General features: G+C 38.0%; 1 protein-coding gene across 3 annotated transcripts; it reads right to left on the bottom strand.

Annotated features, from left to right (window-relative positions):
- Nucleotides 1-2985: 2985 nt before the first annotated feature.
- Nucleotides 2986-16234, bottom strand: LOC147855536 (serine/threonine-protein kinase GRIK1-like). Of its 3 annotated transcripts, none has more exons than XM_087330183.1 (14): nt 16033-16234; nt 15644-15702; nt 15329-15553; nt 12693-12767; nt 12569-12613; nt 11594-11668; nt 11416-11503; nt 11174-11298; nt 11001-11096; nt 10816-10882; nt 10616-10731; nt 10102-10180; nt 4701-4757; nt 2986-3253 (listed from the first exon to the last, which is right to left on the bottom strand). In XM_087330183.1, the coding sequence occupies exons 1-14, from the start codon at nt 16217-16219 to the stop codon at nt 3210-3212; spliced, it is 1338 nt and encodes a 445-aa protein (XP_087186309.1). In that variant the 5' UTR covers nt 16220-16234; the 3' UTR covers nt 2986-3209. The 3 variants fall into 3 exon arrangements, with proteins under 3 accessions (XP_087186309.1, XP_087186308.1, XP_087186307.1); XM_087330182.1 differs by lacking the exon at nt 2986-3253 and adding an exon at nt 4168-4437; XM_087330181.1 differs by lacking the exon at nt 2986-3253 and adding an exon at nt 4168-4440.
- Nucleotides 16235-21091: the final 4857 nt, after the last annotated feature.

A 21091-nucleotide genomic window follows, 5' to 3' on the forward strand; every position in this document is an offset into this window, starting at 1 on the left:
GTATGTGTATGTGTATGTGTATGTCTAGACAACACGTGCACGTGTGTGTGTATGTGTATGTGTATGTGTATGTCTAGACAACACGTGCACGTGCACGTGTGTATGTGTATGTATATGTACATGTATTTGTATATGTATATGTATATGTAGTGGAGCGGATGATATGTACATATGTATATGTATACATAAACATATACATATGTAGTTATATGTGGGTGATATTTTTCCACCATTATGGTATCGAAACATGACAAATGATGGGACGTAATAAATGTCATGGTATGTTGTTTCCTACACACACACACACACAATACTACATACATATTTCTTATCCTCTTGCTTTTGTGGCCTCCTTCTCATGAGGAAAAGCGTAAGACCCTCTCCTTGTATAGAACCTGAATCACCCACATGTTTACCCAATCCATATGCTATCGACAAACACCCTTCCTTTGCTACATTGCTCTTACATGATGTGATAAAGAAATCAAGATCTATTATGACCTTCATTGTCTTTTACCCACCTCGCTTTTACACCGCAAACATCACTCCGCCTCCTCCCTTCCTCAAATTAGTTCTGTTTCTTGAAGTTGATCACCTATACATCTTCAATGTTGCTTGACCTTGGAATATTTCTAGTAACTCCATGTCATATTAAACACCATACTCCAACCATATGTACTCTTGGGTCTTCCAATAGTGTAAATGCATGTTTTCCACCACCGCTTTGGATTGAGCTTGCTAGAGAAGGTAATTTTCATTTATTAATTTCCAAAATGTCGAATTGCACATGACGGAATCAAATAGCCTTATATTTCTCATATAATTGAGAAAAATATACATGAATTACATGTTCTAGAAAAGATGCAACATTCTTTAGTCTTTAAAGCTCCATATCTACTTTGCTAGGTAGTAGATGTAACAATTCTTACCGTCACAATTTGCTCTCAAAGAAGAACAATCAGATTTCATTTCTTACTAAATTACTAGGGTGCTGATTATGTTACACTCTAAATTTTTTGTGTATGTCCATTTAACACATACCATGTGTGTGTGTGTGTGCACAATAGGCAAGGTTTGGTGTGTGATTTGCAATTTGCAGTGATAAATTTACTTATAAGTAGCATTAATCCTCCATAAATTTCATTTCACTATAATTACATCATATATTTGCCTCTAAGATTTAATTCTATTATTTGGGTATACTGATAATTTGTAGAGTCTACATCAATGTATCTTCTCTGAAAGACATGTGCCTCTAAGATTTAATTTTATTATTTGGGCGGATTATAATGATTATTTGTAGAGTCTACATCAATGTATCTTCTCTGAAAGACATGCCTCATCTAATTCATTACTGTCAACATGTATGAAATAGTTTATTTTGTGAACCTCATTTTCTGAATTTAATCATAGCCAGTGTTTGAAATTACAACTATTACTGCAAATGCACGTGATAAAATAAACGAAAATTTGACTGTCTTAACTAATTATATCATTTTGTTTTAAGCACATAAGACTACCATGATGGCATGAGCTACAGGAAATGAAAAGGACAGACGATCACCACCACAAATGCTTATTTACAATTGATTGAGTAGCTAAAGAAAACCTCACACTAAGAGTTATTTTGATTCCTAACAAAGACAATCACTCTACTCACAAAAGTTATTTTTATTCAACTAGTGAAGAGAAGACAATAATTTATTTGCAGGAGTTACTTTCATTCAACTAGTGAAGGCAATCCTTTACGCGCAAGAGTTATTTTCATCCAACTAGTGAAGTAAATCGTTTACTCGCAATAGTTATTTTCATTCAAATAGCGAAGAAAATCATTTACTCGCAATAGTTATTTTCATTCAACTAGTGAAGATGATCAGTCTACTCCCTACCAGTATTTCCATTCAAAAATTCAAAATCAAAACCAATGCAAGTTCCATACTTCTAGTTTAGTAACAATTGTGTTCTAAATGGCAGAATATCATTAATGGTCATGACCTATTTTCACACTGCATGGAGCGTTAAATATGTGAACAGAGCACCAACTATCCCCATCAATGTAGCAAATAGAGTATGTGAAAAAGCTTGGAGTTGATGCTGTAGGTGGATGCAGCCATTAGACTAAGCATATGTATTAAAAAGACAACTGTAATTCAATGAACAAACCACTGTTGTTTCTGTATTTGTGAAAATGACCATCCAGTCCCCCTCGTATCATGTTTCTAGTATAATAACACAGTTGCACACTACGCAGTATAAACTTATTACCTTCCCATTTGTGGCTCTGTTTGCTAGTTTATCAAATATTTATCCCACAGGTAAAGCATCCCCAGGCCCAGATGATCAGGCTAGGTTTGGTTGAATTCAAGAGATAAGTGCTGCAATGGAGTTTCGAATTCAATTGAAAGTGAATTCCACATTCTCCATCAAGATGGGTGACTGCACAGATGAAAAGCCAAGGAAGTCTTTGAAGGGAGGAAGTGCCACAAATGTGGTATACATTGGCATATGGCCAAGGACATTCTGGTTAGCAATGAAGAATCCAAACATTCTGGTTCTGGCTGAGCCAAGCAGACTTCTGGACGGTTCAGTTAATAAATATTGTGCGAATTGCACCTTAGTGTCAGGTTTTATAGGGAGATTCCTTGCCTCTAGATAGAGGGTTGTCGGTGATGGGTGAGGAAGATAGTTCTAGAACATGAGAGGCAATCATGTTCTGACAGCCATCAGAGAGCTTCGATGTTCCGAAAAGGGGAATAGATCACTGTACGTGAAGACCCAAGAGGATAGAAATAAGTGCTTAGCAGATGCGCTGCGAGTTTCTCAAAACCTACAAAACCTACCCATCATAAGATAAAAGTGATATCCACATGAAAAGGTGGTAATCTGCCTAGTTTGTCTGCATTAATTGTATCGCCTCATATTGGTTAGGACTAGCTAAGTGCCCGCAATGATTGAGGCTTGAAGGATACGCATGTGAAGAAACAGATGATAGTTTATCGAGATGGCCTCATGCAAGCTCAAAGGAGCAGACATTGGTAGTCTATGTCCCTTCATACTGCAGTCATGGAGTTTCACGTCAAACATGGAGAAGGTTCCATTAGAAACCTGCTGTAGGAGAAAACTTTATGCTCCACACAGCAAAAGAATTCCAATCAATTGTGGAATTTGATTCAGTCGGGAATGTGAAAGTTGATTAAGGTCTAGGTATCTTAGAAGAAAATTTGAGATATTGGAATGGAAGGGATCACGCTAACTGCCAAACCAAAATGGAAATGGAGGATGAGTCGGAACTTGCACTAATATCCTTGTTGACCTTTAGGAGCCGATTATTTCAAGTTTAGGGGAGGACGCAATGAAGGACTGATTCTATATGTCGGGGATGCTACAGCTAGGAAGTATTAGCTAGAATGCAACTTTTGCAGCCAGTGACGTTGATGGCTGAAAATTAAACCTATAGCGAAGGAAGGGGATGAAATTACCCTGCTGTATGTCTTGAAAGGTCAATGCTACTAGTCTCCACAAAGCAGAACTACCCGTGTACCAGATACATCCTCTTTTCGCTGTGGATATCAGGAGGATATATTCCTTGAGTGTGACTGCAGAAGATCTTAAACAGAATTAGAATGTTGCTTAAAGGGGATTTGCATTGCTTTTGCAAAAACATCCAATGCCACTTCATATGTCAATTCCTTGCCAATGACACGAAGTTCCAGAAATGTCTATCAATGGGTAAGTGTGTGGATCCCTTTAAGAAGGCCCTCGAACCTAATTGGATACCTCAGAATATCCAGATGGGAGAGTACTAGGGAGCAAAAGAGGAAGTAGGGAACGATGGAGTATCATGAGGCAAATATGCCTAAATGTAACAAGACTAGGGCAATTCAGCAGACCCCTAATGAAGCAAATAACACCCAGCAACCTGATGAATGCTTGAGAGTGTAAACACAACCAAAAGATCCCTAGACCGTTTTAAATGGGAGATGAGGTCACCAATTAATGCAGGACATGAATTTAAAGACAGCCTTACTCAGTTGAGCAAAGTAGTAGTTCAACCTTCGTTGTGTGTGTGTCTGCCCATAAGAGCACATTGTATCCTGTAATGACACTCATAGCTCTGCAATATAAGAATTTTCTGTTTCTTTTATTCGTCTTGGTTAAGTCAGCATGAAATTAAGCAGTTTCAACCATTCATTATTTGGAGCAATAATTCAAACACATCATTTGGTGAATCACTATTGTTTGGTCCAATAACGATTGAGAAGTAATAATACAGATTGTAAAACATTTTTAGTGAGAGATGCATATAATCGCACGAGGTTTTCATTAAACACAAACAGATCAGTTTGAAGCATGACTTATGAAGGATGCAGCTCAAAAGCACTAATGTGTGAGTATATCGAAGCCTAACAGACTTCTCATTGTTCATACAACCCAGCTCTTCTATCAAAAGGACAAAAGCATCTGATTTAAAACAAAACCACCAAAAGAATGATTGCCATCATATAATGTCTTCAATCTAATATTTAAGTACAAGATAAATATCTATTCACAAACATATTCACGGAATATATTGTTTCAGGTATACAAGATATAATGTATACAAAATAGATTAGAACTACCATTCATATCCTACAAGAACACAAACAAGATGAAGTTGACACTTCAAATTTACTATACAATTTACAATGGAGGGTCCAAACCTTTCAGAACCCACGGATGATAGGACGCACCTTCTAAAGTTAGCCGCAGGTTTGGATCTGTTGCAAGATAATAAAATTAGTGTCGAATAATTAGACATCAATTTAGTATAAAAATATGTGACAAAACTGTTACGAGCAGTATCAAGTTGTCAAAGACTCTAGCGGCAATAGAAAAATAAATTAAACAAGAACTATATATCTTAGTGAGGTACAACGCCTTTAAATACAATAAAAAGAGTGTGTCTAATAGTAGATGCTTTTATATGTCTAGGAGCAAGATGAGTTAAAGTAGGAGATAAAAAAACAAGGCAGTGAATGGTGTATGTAGTGGCAGGTTCAGAAAATCAAATGAAGTAAATGCTGGAATAAAGTAAATCTAGGGAGAGAAAAACATGTAGAGAGTGTAGTTAGCTCGATGCCAGGATGAAAGAAAATAGATGAAGGAAACTTTTTGTTTCTCTTCTCGCTTGCATCACGCTCCCTTAGCTTTCGTCTCTCAGTGAAGGGAGAGGTTGGCTCTGAGATTGTCACTCTCCAATACCCCAATTCAGCTTCACGATTCAGTTTCACAACACTGATCCTATGTTACGGAGGTGATCAGCAGTGTTCTTAGGAAGTGGCTTGATAAAGAAGTCAGTCACATTTCCTCAAGTGGAACAATAGTCCAATCTGATAAAGTTCACAAGGCTGGTTGAGCCTATGAAGCAAGGCTACAATGAAGTTCACAAAGTGCATTTGTGTGTCCTTAGTGATGGGCATAACTATTCGGAAGAATCCTTCAACCATCATGGAAAGAAAGAAATAGTTATATTAAAGTATTTTAGGAGGCAAAAACGACATATATGACCAAAAAGAGAACATCTCAAAATGTTCTCTCCTTTGAGAACAAACCAGCAAAAATGTAACTAACAGAAAGTGACTAAAGAATCTATCCGTGTAAGATTCTCAAGTTAGATTTATTGACTGTAATTTATGTCTTCGAACGATCACTACCATAGGTTGATCCAAAATAGAGAGATCTAAGGAGGGAAGCACCTACAATGGTGGGAGATAATGGCCTTTATCCATTTATCCCAAGAGTGGTGATGTCGTGGTCCACAAGGCAGAGGCCTAAGTGTACAAATAACTACTATTGCCTGATGTTGTAACCCCTCTGCAATGTTGTGGACAGGAGCCGGGTTGCGTAGCCCTTGATTCACTTGTGAATTGTTCTTTCTGTGGTTACATTGTTGTCCTTCAACTTTTTCATATGTCTCATGAGTTCCAAGCACAATTGGTCCTCACATTCCATTACCTTGCATAGTGGGAAAAAGGCATGGTTTTAAATGCAATGATTTCCCCCTGTTATTTATAAGAAATAGTTCAGTGGCAAATATAGTGTTCTTCAAATTCCACTCACTGTAAGAGTCTTTCATAACGTGTGCATGCATATTTACCTACCTCAATAACTAACTAGTAAGTCCACAACTTTCCTTCAACAATTTTTCCCTATGTCTCTTAAGTTCTAAGAAGAACAGCCCCAAACACAATTGGTCCTCATATTCCATTACATTGCATAGTGGGCCGAAGCCTTGGTTTTAAATGCAATAATTTCTCCCTCTTATTTATAACAAATAGTACAGTGGCAAATATAGTGTCCCTCAAATTCCACTCCCCGGAAGAGTCTTTCTTTTAGGCATGTGTATGCATATATACCTACCTCAATGACTAACTAATGTACAAGGTCCACAACTGTCCTATCACATGACACAGCACATGCAATAGATATATGTCTAACCCTCAATGGTAAAATGATTGATCTATTATTCCATAGATTTGTGTGCATATCTTCATAATTTGATTTGCAACTGATAGGAAGAGGTCTTAATCTGTCCTATCACACTACCGAGTACATGAAATAGATGCTTATCTAAAAAATAAGGCCTGATGATAACTCCATCTTGTGACATGTGTAAAAAGAGGGCTTTATGGTGGGCCATCTTTTTACCAAGAGACACTTTGAGGACAATTCTGGTTTTTCATACTTATGACATGTGATTGGAATCATTCTAGAATTTTTGGCATACCCACAATTACCAGCTCCATATTCAGCCTACTGTTTTGATGATATGAGTGCAATTCTTCAATACCTTGCTTTGGGATCCCCACTGGATACCAATCATTGATTGGAATATTGCATCAGTCATTATTGGGTCTGTTCCCATGTTTTCCTGGATAGTATCATGGGGCACCGATGCTTTGCTCCTGATCATATGCGCAATCCTTGAAAAAAACGCCTGCCTGAATCTGTCCAAATTTGTCCATTACATAGGCACAGTTCCCAAGTTTCTACCCTATAGGGGTGTTGATATGACAAGGGAATCAACCCACCAAAATTTAGTTTGTGGTACAGAGCATCAAGGGCCACATATCCACAAGAAAGTTGGGTACAAGAGGCTTTCGTAGTGAGAACTGAGACCCTATGAATACTAATCCTAGGTATGTGTAGGTTCTGGTCTCATTGCTCAAGCTTATTAAATGCCATCACTTTAATTTTACCAAGGTTCATCAACACATACGCGTCTATGCAAAAATGACTTAGAAGCATTTAGATGTCTTTGTAGTCCCTCCAAAGAGTAAGAGATCAACACAAAATCATCGGCAAATACATTCATTATGATTATCCCCACCAACCATGTTCCTGAATCACCCAATATCTCTATCCAATTAGAATCCTTATCGACATAAAGGCCAAACGGAGTGAGTGTTTCACTATAATTAAGCATCTAACAACCCATTAGGAACACACTTTTCTTGATATTGATTCATATAGTGCATCTTCATTAGTCAATAAGGGCTTGGCAGGTCAATATCTTATCCAAATTGTATGCAGGTTGAGGAAGAGCTTATGTAGTTTGAAGCAATCTCCTCTATAATGGTATAAAAAATTTGAATTCTTCATGACAAAACATAGATTCCACAAAACACAAGCCGATCATTGTATGTTTGTGAAGAAGTATAATGAAGGTGATTTCCTTATCTTGTTGCTTTATGTCGATGATATGCTAGTTGTTGGTCAAGATGCCAATAAGATTACAAGTTTGAAAAAGGCTCTGAGTAAGTCCTTTGCTATGAAGGCCTAGCAAAACAAATTCTGGCAATGCACATAGTCTGGGATAGGACTAAAAATATGCTATGGCTGTCAGAAGAAAGTATGTGCCAAGAGTGCAGCAATGGTTTAATATGGATAAGGCTAAACCCCTTGGCTCCACACTACTAGTAAACTTCAAGTTGAAATTCTGGTCAGAGTCCGAAAAGTGAAAAGGACAAACTTGAGATGAAAAAGTTGTCATATGCCTCAGCTGTGGGGAGCCTTATGTATGCCATGGTTAGTACTAGGCCAAACATTGCCTTTGTTGTTGAGACAATCAACCAATTCATGAGTAATCCTGGTAAGGAGCATTGGGCTGCAGTCAAGTGGATACTCAGATACCTGAAAGAACTAGGCCGGACATTGCCTTTGCTGTTGGGACAATCAGCCGATTCATGAGTAATCTTCGCAAGGAGCATTGGGCTGCAGTCAAGTGGACACTCAGATACCTGAAAGGACTACGCCGGACATTGCCTTTGCTGTTGGGACAATCAGTCGATTCATGAGTAATCCTGGCAAGGAGCATTGGGATGCAGTCAAGTGGACACTCAGATACCTGAAAGGACTACGCCGGACATTGCCTTTGCTGTTGGGACAGTCAGCCGATTCATGAGTAATCTTGGTAAGGAGCATTGGGTTGCAGTCAAGTGGATACTAAGATACCTGAAAGACACCTCGAGTGTATGCCTTAGGTATGGTTCCTTAAAACCTATGCTTGAACGTTTCATAGATTCTGACATGTCGGTTGATGTTGATTCCAACCGATCTACATCAGGTTATGTGATGACTTATGCATGGGGAGTTGTGTCTTGGCAATCAAGATTGCAAAAGGTTATGGCTTTGTCAACCACAGAGGCTGAATATATGGCTGCAGTTGAGGCCGGCAAGGAATTAATTTGATGAGAGATTTTCTGAGTGAGCTAGGAATGAAGCAAGACAAATTCCTACTTCATTGTGACAATCAGAGTGTCATCCACCTTGCCAAGAATGCTACCTATCACTCTTGTACCAAGCACATATAGAGAAGGTATCACTGGTTACGAGAGATAGTGGATGATAATGATTTTGCTCTAGTGAAGATCCATACTGATGAAAATGGATCAGATATGCTAACAAGGTCTTTACTTATGGAAAAGCTTATTGCTTGCCAGATGAGGGCAGGTCTGGTTGACTCTCCCATATAAGGAATGAAGGGGGAATTTGTTATGTTGGTTTCCCTCATTGTAGAAGGAAGGGCCAGAAGCCGGCTAAGGATCAGCTCAGAGCCGAAAGCCGGCTCAGAGCCGTTCAAAGATTGGCTAAGGGCCAAAAGTGTAAAATATATATTTATACATAAGCATGTGTATATGTATATATATGCACAAGGGCAAGAATACTGTGTTGTGAGTGAGAACGAAGACAGAAGAAAACACTGCTACAGAGAACAGTGCTGTGCAAGAAGACCTTGCAGGTGTAGTTACACCCGAGACCAATCAGTCTGGATTGATGGCTTGCAGCAGGTCAGGTTCTACTGTTCTGTGTTATTTCTCTGTATTTGTGGTTCTTACTATTTCTGTTCCATCCACTGAGAAAGAAAGAAAGATATATTAACGTCTTTTAAGAGGCCAAAATGGCCTATAAGACCAAACAAGAGATTACGTCTAAGTGTTGTCTCGTCTTTGAGAATAACAAATCAAAAAAATAAGTAAATAATACTCCGTAAATATAAAAGTATATAAGATAAAAAGAGACGAAGACCGATTTCCAAGGCTGGGGCCTTGAAGTATTTTGGGTATTCCCCTAGTGATCTAGGGAGGTTGTAAACATCTGTACACTCTGTCATAGTGAAGTTTTGGCACCCTGAGGGTCCCGTGGTTTTTCCCTGTTTTAGGGTTTTTCCGTTTATATTCTGTTTTGTTTGGTTATTGTCTGTGTGATCAATCCCGATGCTAAACACATCATAGAGTTATCAGTTTAACAAAATACAAGAATGTTAAAAATGAATTTGAGGCAAAGTTCACATAAATGGAATGCAGAAACAAATGGTAAAGAAGTTTACACACATGAGATAATGCTACGCAGGTGGAATTTTATAACAAACTTGAGGGTGAGAGTCTCTTCTGCATTGTGTGAATTTAACCTGAAACAGGTTTATAGACATGGCCATGCAGATATTATGCAGGATAGTTCTCAACAATCAGAATCCATTTTGTTCGTCCACGCATGTGTACATATAAGGCATGTCATTTTATAGCTCAATATTCATTTCTAAATAAGAATGTACTGCCATACCTTTACAAAGAAGGCCTTCAAGGAGATCAATTAGATCAGGACTTGAGTCCTCAGGTATACAAATAGGCTTATAAACTATCTGCAATTCAAAATAAATATAGTAGGAGTGTGTTACTTTCATGTTACCGTCAGTAAAACACGACCATTAATCCACACTGTTAACCTTGCAATGGCAACTCTATAAAAATCATTCAAGTGTTTCATGGGAAACTAGCTGCTAAACAGTGTACAAGCTTTAGTCCTACATCCAGCATCCCTAATGTTCTTTTCCTGACCCAAGGGACCTAGAGGCTGAACTAAACTCTTCATTACTGGCCTTCTAACTTTCACTTTAAGATTAAGGATTTGTGTTCACTACATTGGAATGGTGGAAATGTTGATAGAATGGTGACCCTCAAACATTGATATATGATACAATGCAATAGACCATTCTTTATTAAACCCTGAGTCTTTGATACTGAGTGTAGATTGAAGATTCGTGATAGTTTAAACAATTTAAGATGTGATATCTCACCTCCTCATATACTTCTTGTAGAGTATCCCCTCTAAATGGATATTTACCAAACAGCATACAGAATAGAGTGACACCAAGAGCCCAAATATCAGCCATCTTCCCGTTGTATGATAAACCTAATAGTCAGTTTGGAGAACATGAACATCTCAACCAATATGCTTGGAAATTCAAGAGCACTATTGCCTTTATTTTATTTCCACCTGAGCAACATTCAGGAGCTGAAAATACAGGAGTTCCTGGGGATCTTCTTATGCTAGCATTGTCATCCTATAAAAACCACATGGCAGAGAACAAAGGTACAGTCAACATTTAAAAAATCTGCAACATTATATTATAGTTAATATTTTAGGAAGCTCATTGAGTTTTTAGCTTATTCTAGACCTACCACGACAATATGGCTGATGCCAAAGTCTCCAATTTTGATACAGCCTTCATTGGTTAAAAGAAGATTCTCTGGTTTTATATCCCCATGAACGATATTCTGCAGCATTTATCCCAAGTCACACCTTCATCACAGAATTCATATATAAATAGAATGGCTGTCTAAAACCATCTCACTTGCTTGTGTAGGTATATAAGTCCTTCAACGATATCTCTCAAATATTGACGAGCATTCGCCTCGCCAATTCCACCAGGTGGACCACACCCTTTAAAGATCCTGTTTCCTTCAACATACTCAAGAACTGCTCAGAGAAGGAAGAAAAAACATCAAAATGCAAAAAATGATCATAGATGCATGAAATAAAGCATGAGAAATCTTTCTACATGTGGAGAGGTATCAAAGTTTATTCCTTTCATACCCATATACAAATAATCACTATCTGGGTCATCAATGACCTCAAAAAGGCTCACAATGTTGCGATGTCTCAATCGTTTCATGATATTGACCTGCTCTGCCAAAAGTTATTACCTTGTTAAGATATTAAAATCACTACCAAAGCTACTACTCTTAACCATAGACATAGGAGAAGCAAATACCTCTCTCAGCACATCATTAAGAGCTGTTTGGGATGGTCCAACTTGGAGTTTTTGGAGTCGTGATCTTCGAAATATCTACAAGTCAACGGAATTCCATTACCAATTCATGTAATTAGATTGAAACTGATGTTCACTACCAAAATCAAATAATGCTGACATGCAATAGCCTTCAAACTGAAACTGCATTCTTATATTCTTGATCCATGATGTACATTATACATCCAGCTAGAGTTCGGATAGAAAAGCACCATTAAGTAGACATAAACCTCAAGTATGGTATGTAGCTAAACCTGAAGCACGCTATTAAATTTGGTGGAAGAAATAAGTTTAGTATGTATTCTCCACAGATTTGAGAATGCACTGAGCATCTGGGAGGGTTAAGGCGAGATAAGGGATTATAATTCTGTTTTTACTCTTAAATAGCTAAGGTTGCAAGAGAAATCAGTTTCTGGTTTCTGCAGTGTAAGGGGTTGTATAAGCCTGGGATTCAGCTCATCGGTCCTCTTTCCAATGAACAAACTTTCAAGTTTACTTCTCAATCCTCAGAAGAAGAATGGACATGCGTAAAAGAGGATGAAAGCTACTGAATTCCCTTCATTTTAATTTGGACTATTTCATGCCACCAAACAAAAGTTGCAGGTTTTGTATGTAAGCTGTTCAATTTATTACAATGCACTATGTGATCTACTAGATAAGGGTAATCTTTGATTACAATTTATAATGATGCTAAAATCAAGATGTATTGAGAGATCAAACAGTTAGGCAGGGGTGGCAGGTCTACTTCACTTACTCATGAGAAACCAATATGCTCTTCTGACATATGTATCCCTTCATTACAATGTCAGTAACTAGATTTCCCATGACATTTTAATGCCCAGGTCTCTGTACTCTATTTTCTACCTGAACTCTAATAGGCTACAGTTCAAATGAGCCCTTGAGGTAACTGAGATGAAGTCATTCCTTCAATAGGCTTACCTTCAAAGCATAACGTTTTCCATCCAGCTTACTACGATATCTTACCTGGAAAAAAGACAAAAAAAATTAAAAGTTGAAATCAGCAGGTCAATACAGAATACTTGCAGAGAAACTTGAGTCTGACCACTTTGCTGTAGCTACCAGTTCCAATTACGTCCTCTCTCACATATTCATTGATCATCTTATATCCATCCGCATCCTGTACAAAAAGTCACAAAAAGCCATGACAATGTAGCTACTAATATGTCAGCTCAGTAAAATTCAGGGCTTTGATCAAAGGCCATATTCACACATAGCTATAAATGTGGGAATTGCCACTTTCTTACGAATTGACTAAGTGTCAAAAATTGAATAAATAAAAGTTATATGGGTTTATAACTAGTCTCAATTGAAACATCATTTGAATCTACGTATCCATGGCCTCCTCGTATCTGCTCTTCCCATATATTTAGATCTTGCCAGTTCTATTTTATGTGATAAGAGTAGATCACATTGCAAACAGACCATCATTCATACATGCTGAATGAGAAATATATGAATCTCAAATTAAATATACGCCATGTATATTAACTTTTAAGGCAACAGATCATAATTGCATTATCAAAGAAATATATATGACGAGAGAGAGATCTGAGGACCACCATATGCAGGGTGTGGGCAGAGGAACACAAGGAAACACTTTTCCAAACCCAACTTTAAGAAAAAAAACGTTCTAAAAACTAACTGCATATTTTTAAAGCAAAATGCAATCATTGCAACCCCCTTACAAACAAGAAGTATTCTGTTTGGAATACATAGCAAAACTACACTATGATACAATGAGCAGACGTATCGTCTAGAATTCTTTGGTTGGACTTATTGAGTTGTTCACCATTTTGGGCTATCTTAGAGATAGGAATCTGATGTTCATTACCCCATCTTACTCACTAGTTTTACCAAGAAACTCATGTTAAGTTCAACATCAAATCTCAAGTTATGGTCATTGCAAGAAAATGCAAGACCACAACAATTGTGATACCTTGTGTCCCCTAAAGTATTAAATACATAAGCTACCACAATTGGTATGGCACCATATTCTTGTCATTTCACTCAGGGTAGATTTGCTAGATTTGGATTTGATGGGCTCATATTTCTATTCCCAAGAGAATGGGTAGGGCAGCATTTTTGGGCATAACGTCTTATGGTTTCTCAATGTTAGTCTCTATCTCAAACCCTTTTGATTACAGCATGATCTATCTTGGATAGATATCAGGAAATCTGTGATTAAGGTTGTTTGGATCCACAGTAGTTATATATATATATATATATATATATATAGATAGATAGATAGATAGATAGATAGATAGATAGATATTCATGCCACATGGTGACAAGTGGATGCAAGGACATTTGTACAATTTTTCTATGATATTAAAATACCTTGTAACTTCTTGTCAAGAAATGCTTCATGTCTAATCTTGGATACCTAACTTAAAACCATGACTCGTATTTGTGCAGATACATACATACACATATACATACATACATACATACACATATGTATATATGTATGTATGTATGTATGTATGTATGTATGTATGTATGTATGTATGTATGTATGTATGTATGTATGTATATGTGTGTGTGTGTGTATATTCATGCCACATGGTGGCAAGTGGATGCAAGGACATTTGTAAAAAAAATCTACGATATTAAAATACCTTGTAACTTCTCGGTAAGAAGTGCTTCATGTCTAATCTTGGATACTAACTTGAAACCATGACTCGTATTTGGGCTTCGCAAGCACACTTTGAGCAACATGAGAATTCTGTACTGTACAATCCCTTTCTTGGAAGAAATTGAACACTAGAAGATTTTAGAATTCAGAGTGAAGGACAATAGACCACAAACACACCTACAAACATAGAAAAACAATACGTAACACATGCATATACACCATTGATTAGGTCCCAGACTGTCCCAAACTATTGAGCACGTAAATTACTATCACAAATACTAGACTGGTGGACGTGCATATGAAGTAAACACACTTTACATGAAGGGATAACTCTAGGGTCATCTGTGCAGAGGGAGAATATTATCCCACAAATACCAAAGGAACGTTTATGGCTCACTATCCAGGAATATCACAGGATATGGGTGAGCAGCAAGGGAGACACTGCTGCCATGGAAAGATAGATAATGATAACATCCTGAAAATATCTTTTGAAAATGCCTGAAATGGCCAGTTTTCTTGGAGAAAAAACAATTTTTTTCATAGCACAAAAGTAGGCATTGGTCTTCTTATTGGATTTTTGGAAAATCATAAATTGAGATTCCCATAAATGTGTTTTAAGGGATAAAGAAGGTATTGACAAAATTCAAGAAGCGAACTTAGAGAGTTCAAGTAAGCATACAGTTCCCCTTAAAAAGGATGAATATGAGTCTCTTGTTCAAGTATTGCTTTCATTTGTACGTGGGTCTCTCATTTCGACCTCGCTTTAAGCTCATGAGTTCGTGTAAGAGAACTAAAACAATTTTCTTTATCAAAGCCCTCCCCAGCAAGTGAGGATTAGAGATTATAAAAGGGAATTCTCACAATGATGAAGTAGGCAAGAAACCAAAAGAAACAAAAATGGCATATTGACGTCTTCAAAAGACCAAATCACATCCATCTAGATCTCATAGAACGTTGTTGTTAACTTTTTTCTTCACCAATGAAGTTAGACTCCTTTATGTACATATGTAAGCAGATTCAAAAATGTGAACCATAGTTTTCACCTCTGATCTAATGGCACGAAGGGTCGTTTTCACATGGATCTTGGCCACTTGAATTTCATCCTCATGTGTCTTCTTTGTTTCATTCATGTTGCTATGAATGTTTTCCTGGTTACTACCTCTGAAGCGTGCATTAGATTTATCCTTTCCCAAACAGGTGGAACTGAAGCAGTGAATTGGTGAATCCGAACTTCCATTCTCTTCTATCTTACAGACAAGCAAACGTTCCTGTGAAAGTCGTTTGGTAATCACTCGACCTCGCATTCTGAAAATTTCCAGACAACTAAAGACGACCATATCTGCAGGATGAGCTCAAACCTTCTGCAAACCAGGGATGTGCAAAAGACACAGCAACCGGTGGACAAAAACAAAGTACTCTGTGGAAAAAGAAAAAAGAAATTAAGCATGTGTGTTGGAAAGCAAGGAAGTATCTGTGGAACAGAAACACGTAAGTAAAAGAAAAGAAGCAACCTTTGTAATATCTGTGACGCAAAAAAACTGCGTAAGAGGAGGAATCACTCCGAAAGAATACCTATCTCATATAGGTTTACTTTGATCACGAGATTCTGTGGGACGCTGCAGTCTCGAGGGCTCTGCAGGCCCTAGGCTCTGCAGGCCCTAGCTGTGGAGAAGAAGAAATGCGTGGAGAAGGAAAAGGAATGCGTAGAAAGGAGAAGAAGCGAGCAGCGAGGGAAGGGATAAGAAACCTCTGTGGGAAGGGGATAACAGATATGGACAGATCGCGAAGAAGAAGAAGAAGAAGAAGAAGAAGCCAGACGAGCTGAAGAAGAAGCTATGGTGAGTCTCTGCAAATCGTAGATGCGCAGGGGAAAGAAGGAAAGTCTCACGTTTCCGGCGAAGGATCGCAGATGAAGGAGGAGAACGCAGCTGCATTGCAGACAGAGAAAGACAGAGACGATCTCGAAGGAAGAAGAAGACGAAGAAATGAGAAGAAGAAGGAAGAAGAAGCAGCAGAATGGAATTTGTCAAAGACTGCAGAGATTTTCCCATTATTTACATATATAGCCCCACCTCCCCGGGTCCTGAAATGTACATATATATATATATACACACACATTTCCACATATTTCTAAATGTGTCCCTTTCTCCTCCCCGGGCCTCCCCCACCCAATCAATGACTCCTCTCTTCTTCTTCTTCTTCTTCTTCTTCTTCTTCTTCTTCTTCTTCTTCTTCTTCTTCTTCTTCTTCTTCTTCTGTTGTTTACTTGATTTCACACCATTGCTTGGTGATGGGATTACATACAAAGAAAGCTTTGACGCGCCCGCTAATAAGATTGCTCTTCGAGAACAAGAGAATCCCGCCACCCGAAGCTTCGAGCGCAGCATGTCCTGCCGGGAAGAAATCGACAGGGATAGAATGCCACTTTCCAGAACCTTCTGTATATGATATATATCGCTATGTGCACCAAAGGAAAGGAGGGCACGCACCCAACTTGGGTGGGGTTGCATCTTTGGGTTTTTGCTTCCCAAATGGTAGTTGATTCCATCTCTTTGCAAACTGTTTGGAATCGTTATGTACACAATTGGGCCACGCCCTACTCCTCCATACAACCTCTCACCAGAAAGAACATCTGGTCTGTCTACGATGCTTGTGGCTCCCCCCCGGTTGAAGAAAACCAATAATGGATATATGTTTACTTCGTTTTTCTCGAAAACCCGTTACTTTAAACCCTCGATGCAGTAATCACAAAGTAAACAAACCTATGCTTCGATGTGCTCCTTCTATCCCTAGCTCTCATTGTCGACATTCATTGAATGCTTGCTTCTTCTTCTTCTTGTCCTCCATACATGTATTTTTTTTCGGTGAGAGTTCCAAACAACAACAAGAGATGTGGGTGGGTGTGCATTCGTGTGTGCATGTGTAAGTGGGTGGTTGTGGGCTTTTGGACCTTCTTCGTCGCAATTAACGTACGAATATGCGAAATACATAATCTTTCCTAAAAAACATTATTTATCAAGCTTTGTTATTTTAAGTGTTTCCAAGACGTGCCCTCCCCTCCCTCTCTTAATGTTTATCATCTTTTCCATTCAAAAGTCAATGAGGTTGCTTTCATTACTTTACCACATATGGTTGTGTTGTGACATTTGCCTTGAATTTATTTGCAATTCGCATGATGTCGTTTTCACTCATTGTTTCATGAGCAAATATTAATATTTTACTATATGGTATATTTAATGTTGTTGAGTCATTCCTTTCAAAGGTTGCTTTCGTTTTCACTCATTGTGTCATGCATGCATATTTTTCAGCATGTGATGTTTTAATGTTATCGAGTCATTCATTTAGAAGCATGTTGTGTACATGTATTATCTTAGAGAAAATGATAAGGCACCCTTATCATGTATTGACATGGACCCAAGTGTTGCAAATCACACAAAACTTACAGCTACATCCTCATCATATATTTGATAATGTTTTGATAAGATGACTTCATGAATGTATAGGTTGGGGACATCCAAACTCCTTTATATTATAGTGCTTCAACATGTAAGTCTTGTGAGGCCCGTGGATAATCCGCCAAAACAAGAGTAATCATGTTGTCTACCCATAACTTAAAGTTGTAGCCTTTGGGCATTTTTAATACTACTGAAGAAAATCTTTCAAGGAAAAATATAATGCAAAATGCAAGCATGAAAGGAATACATGTCTGAATTTATTAAAGCAAACCACAAACCACATACAAAGAGGATTAATATAAGGCTTATAGTACAAAGTCTCAATGTGTGAATAAGGCATACACATACGACCTCAACCTTCTAGATGTTCTCTTTAGTGTGACACTCAAAGTCTTCACCCCCTCTTAATATGTCATCATAGCTTTCATGGATCACACTATATAGAAAGCATGTAAAAAGCAAGCGATTCTCATCCTCTGCTAGCTCTTCCTTTTAAACCTTACATGCCTTTATATTTGGTTGATTTTGATGTTAGAATACAACTTCGTTACCTAGGTTGTGTGATCGAGCGTGAAAGAGTGTTAAGGATATACGAGAGTTAATGCTCATGTTAATAATGAAATAAGGTTAAAAACAATCAATAGACCTTCTTGCCTTGTATAGAACCCAACATTCATGATTGATTTTTGCAATGTCGTGTTCTAATGTTGTCCTTTTAGCCTAAATCTCAAGAATAATGAAGAGGCTAAAAATAAATAAATAAAGACCTGAATAGTTTTTTAAAATGTATTGACCAGTTAATGCTCATGTTAGTAACGAAATAAGGTTAAAAACAATTAATAGACCTTCTTGCCTTGTATAGAACCCAACATTCATGATTGATTTTTGCAATGTAATGTTCTAATGTTGTCCTTTTGGCTTAAATCTCAAGAATAAGGAAGAGACTATAAAAAAACACAAAAATGACCCGAATAGTCTTTTAAAATGTATTCACCCTTTTCAAAGTAGTGTAGCCCCAAGGCTTTAGTTTCTACTAGTTTTTCGTCTCATGCCTTCTTTTCTTGCACCTAGACTTGCACCCTTGGTACAAATGCCCATATCATTGTCGAGCCATGAAAAATATGATAGGTACATAACATTCCCCCTAACCTAGTGATTGCACAATCATGGGTGCACTATGTAAAATGCTACTTTGTAGGCTCTAGTATGCTAGGTCAAATTAAGGGTGGACCCTAGTTGAGAGGTGGATGTCATTAAAGGTGGGGATGGAGTGGAATGTATGGAAGGCATTGTTGTTGGAGGGATTAATGGGAGGGCGAAAAGAGGATGAGGGAGGTTGTTGCGGGTGGGGATTTGATATCCCTACCAACGACACCATATTTTATATGGCGCTTCTAGGTGTGTTGCATTGAGTCCACATCTTTCTTTCGGTCAGAGTTCTATGCCCTTGATGAGGTAGTGTGTTGGGGCGAAACAAGCAAGATTGATTATTCAAAACTTTTACACTACTCACACACAAATAATATGATTTATGCAAACTCTTTGTTGGCATAAAAGGCTGACTCGTTCCACTTTGTATCCTTAGTGTGAACACAATCTCTAGTTAGGGCTTGAGTATATAAGCTCAAACCTAACATTCTAAAGAACTCTTGGAGTGAAAAGAGAAAAGGGTTACAGACAAGAGAATGTTAGAGAACTTCCATTGAAGCTTAATCTGTGTCTATCGTTTATCTTTCTTGTTTGTTGTTGTTGCATATCTGTGTTGTTTGTTGTACACATTTTAACTTGCAGGTCCTCATACACTCTTCCACATTCATCTAACATATCATATCTACAAGTGGTATCAGAGTGACCTTGTTGTCCAGTGACGACGAATACCATAAAAGCTAACAAGAGAAGTCATCTAGCCGAGAGAAAAAGACACGAGGGCAAGAATACTGTGTGTTGTGAGTGAGAGCGAAGATAGAAGAAAACGATGCTACAGAGAACAATGTTGTGCAAGAAGACCTTGTTGGTGTAGTTACACCCGAGACCGATTAGTCTGGATTGATGGCTTGCAGCAGGTCAGGTTCTACTGTTCTGTGATTTATTTCTCTGTATTTGTGGTTCTTACTATTTCTGTTCCATCCACTGAGAAAGAAAGAAAGAAATATTAACGTCTTTTAAGAGGCCAAAATGGCCTATAAGGCCAAACAAGAGATTACATCTTAAGTGTTCTCTCGTCTTTGAGAACAAAAAAAGAAGAAGAAGAAGTAAACAATACTCCGTAAATATAAAAGTATATAAGATAAAAAGAGACGAAGACCGATTTCCAAGGCTGGGGCCTTGAAGTATTTTGGATATTCCCTTAGTGATCTAGGGAAGTTGTGAACATCTGTACACTCTGTCACTTGAAGTATTTTGGGTATTCCCCTAGTAATTTAGGGAGGTTGTAAACATCTATACACTCTGTCATAATGAAGTATTTTGGGTATTCCCCTAGTGATCTAGGAAGGTTGTAAACATCTGTATACTCTGCCATTGTGAAGTTTTGGCACCCTGAGGGTCCCATGGTTTTCCCTGTTTTAGGGGTTTTCCGTTTATATTCTGTTTTGTTTGGTTATTGTCTGTGTGATCAATCCCGATCCTAAACACATCATAGAGTTATCAGTTTAACAAAATACAAGAATGTTAAAAATGAATTTGAGGAAAAGTTCACATAAATGGAATGCAAAAACAAATGGTAAAGAAGTTTACGCGCATGAGATAATGCTATGCAGGTGGAATTTTATAACAAACTTGAGGGTGAGAGTCTCTTCTGAATTTAACTTGAGGGTGTCGACGAGGCCGACCCGAGAAAAGTCGTTAGCATACTGTTCGGGTTTGTAAATGGATGATAAGCCGAATTTGATTGATGAAGTTGCAAAATACGCCCTCGTGCCGTTGAATTTGTCGGGTAGGCTAACGGTTGGTTCGAGGACATATGGATGGGAAGAGGAAGTGGTTGGGCTAGGTGCCGATGGTGGTTGTGGCTCAATGTGTGGTGGGTTTCTTGATGTGATGGATTGAAGCTCCCGTAATGATTCCCTAAGGATTTCATTTTCGAGTTGAAGTTGTTGCAAGGCTGCCATTACTTGGTTTAGGTTGTCGACGGAGTCGGACATGGTAGCAAGAAGAGGAAGATGAACAAACTGTGAAGGACGAGTATAATAGAGTAGAACCGAGACGAGACTAAGAACTAGGAGAGACAAAAAGAACAAGAACTTGACCTATGATTCCGTAACTGGTGTTGTTCACCTTGATTAGAATCAAGGTGCACCTGAGTATTTATACAAGAAGGTAGAGATATGTATGTTAGCTAGGAATAGAGAA

Source organism: Azolla caroliniana, unplaced genomic scaffold, assembly GCF_043228905.1.
Source record: "Azolla caroliniana isolate FFs.n. ecotype wild unplaced genomic scaffold, voAzoCaro1.0.p SCAF_14, whole genome shotgun sequence".
Classification (NCBI taxonomy): domain Eukaryota; kingdom Viridiplantae; phylum Streptophyta; class Polypodiopsida; order Salviniales; family Salviniaceae; genus Azolla; species Azolla caroliniana.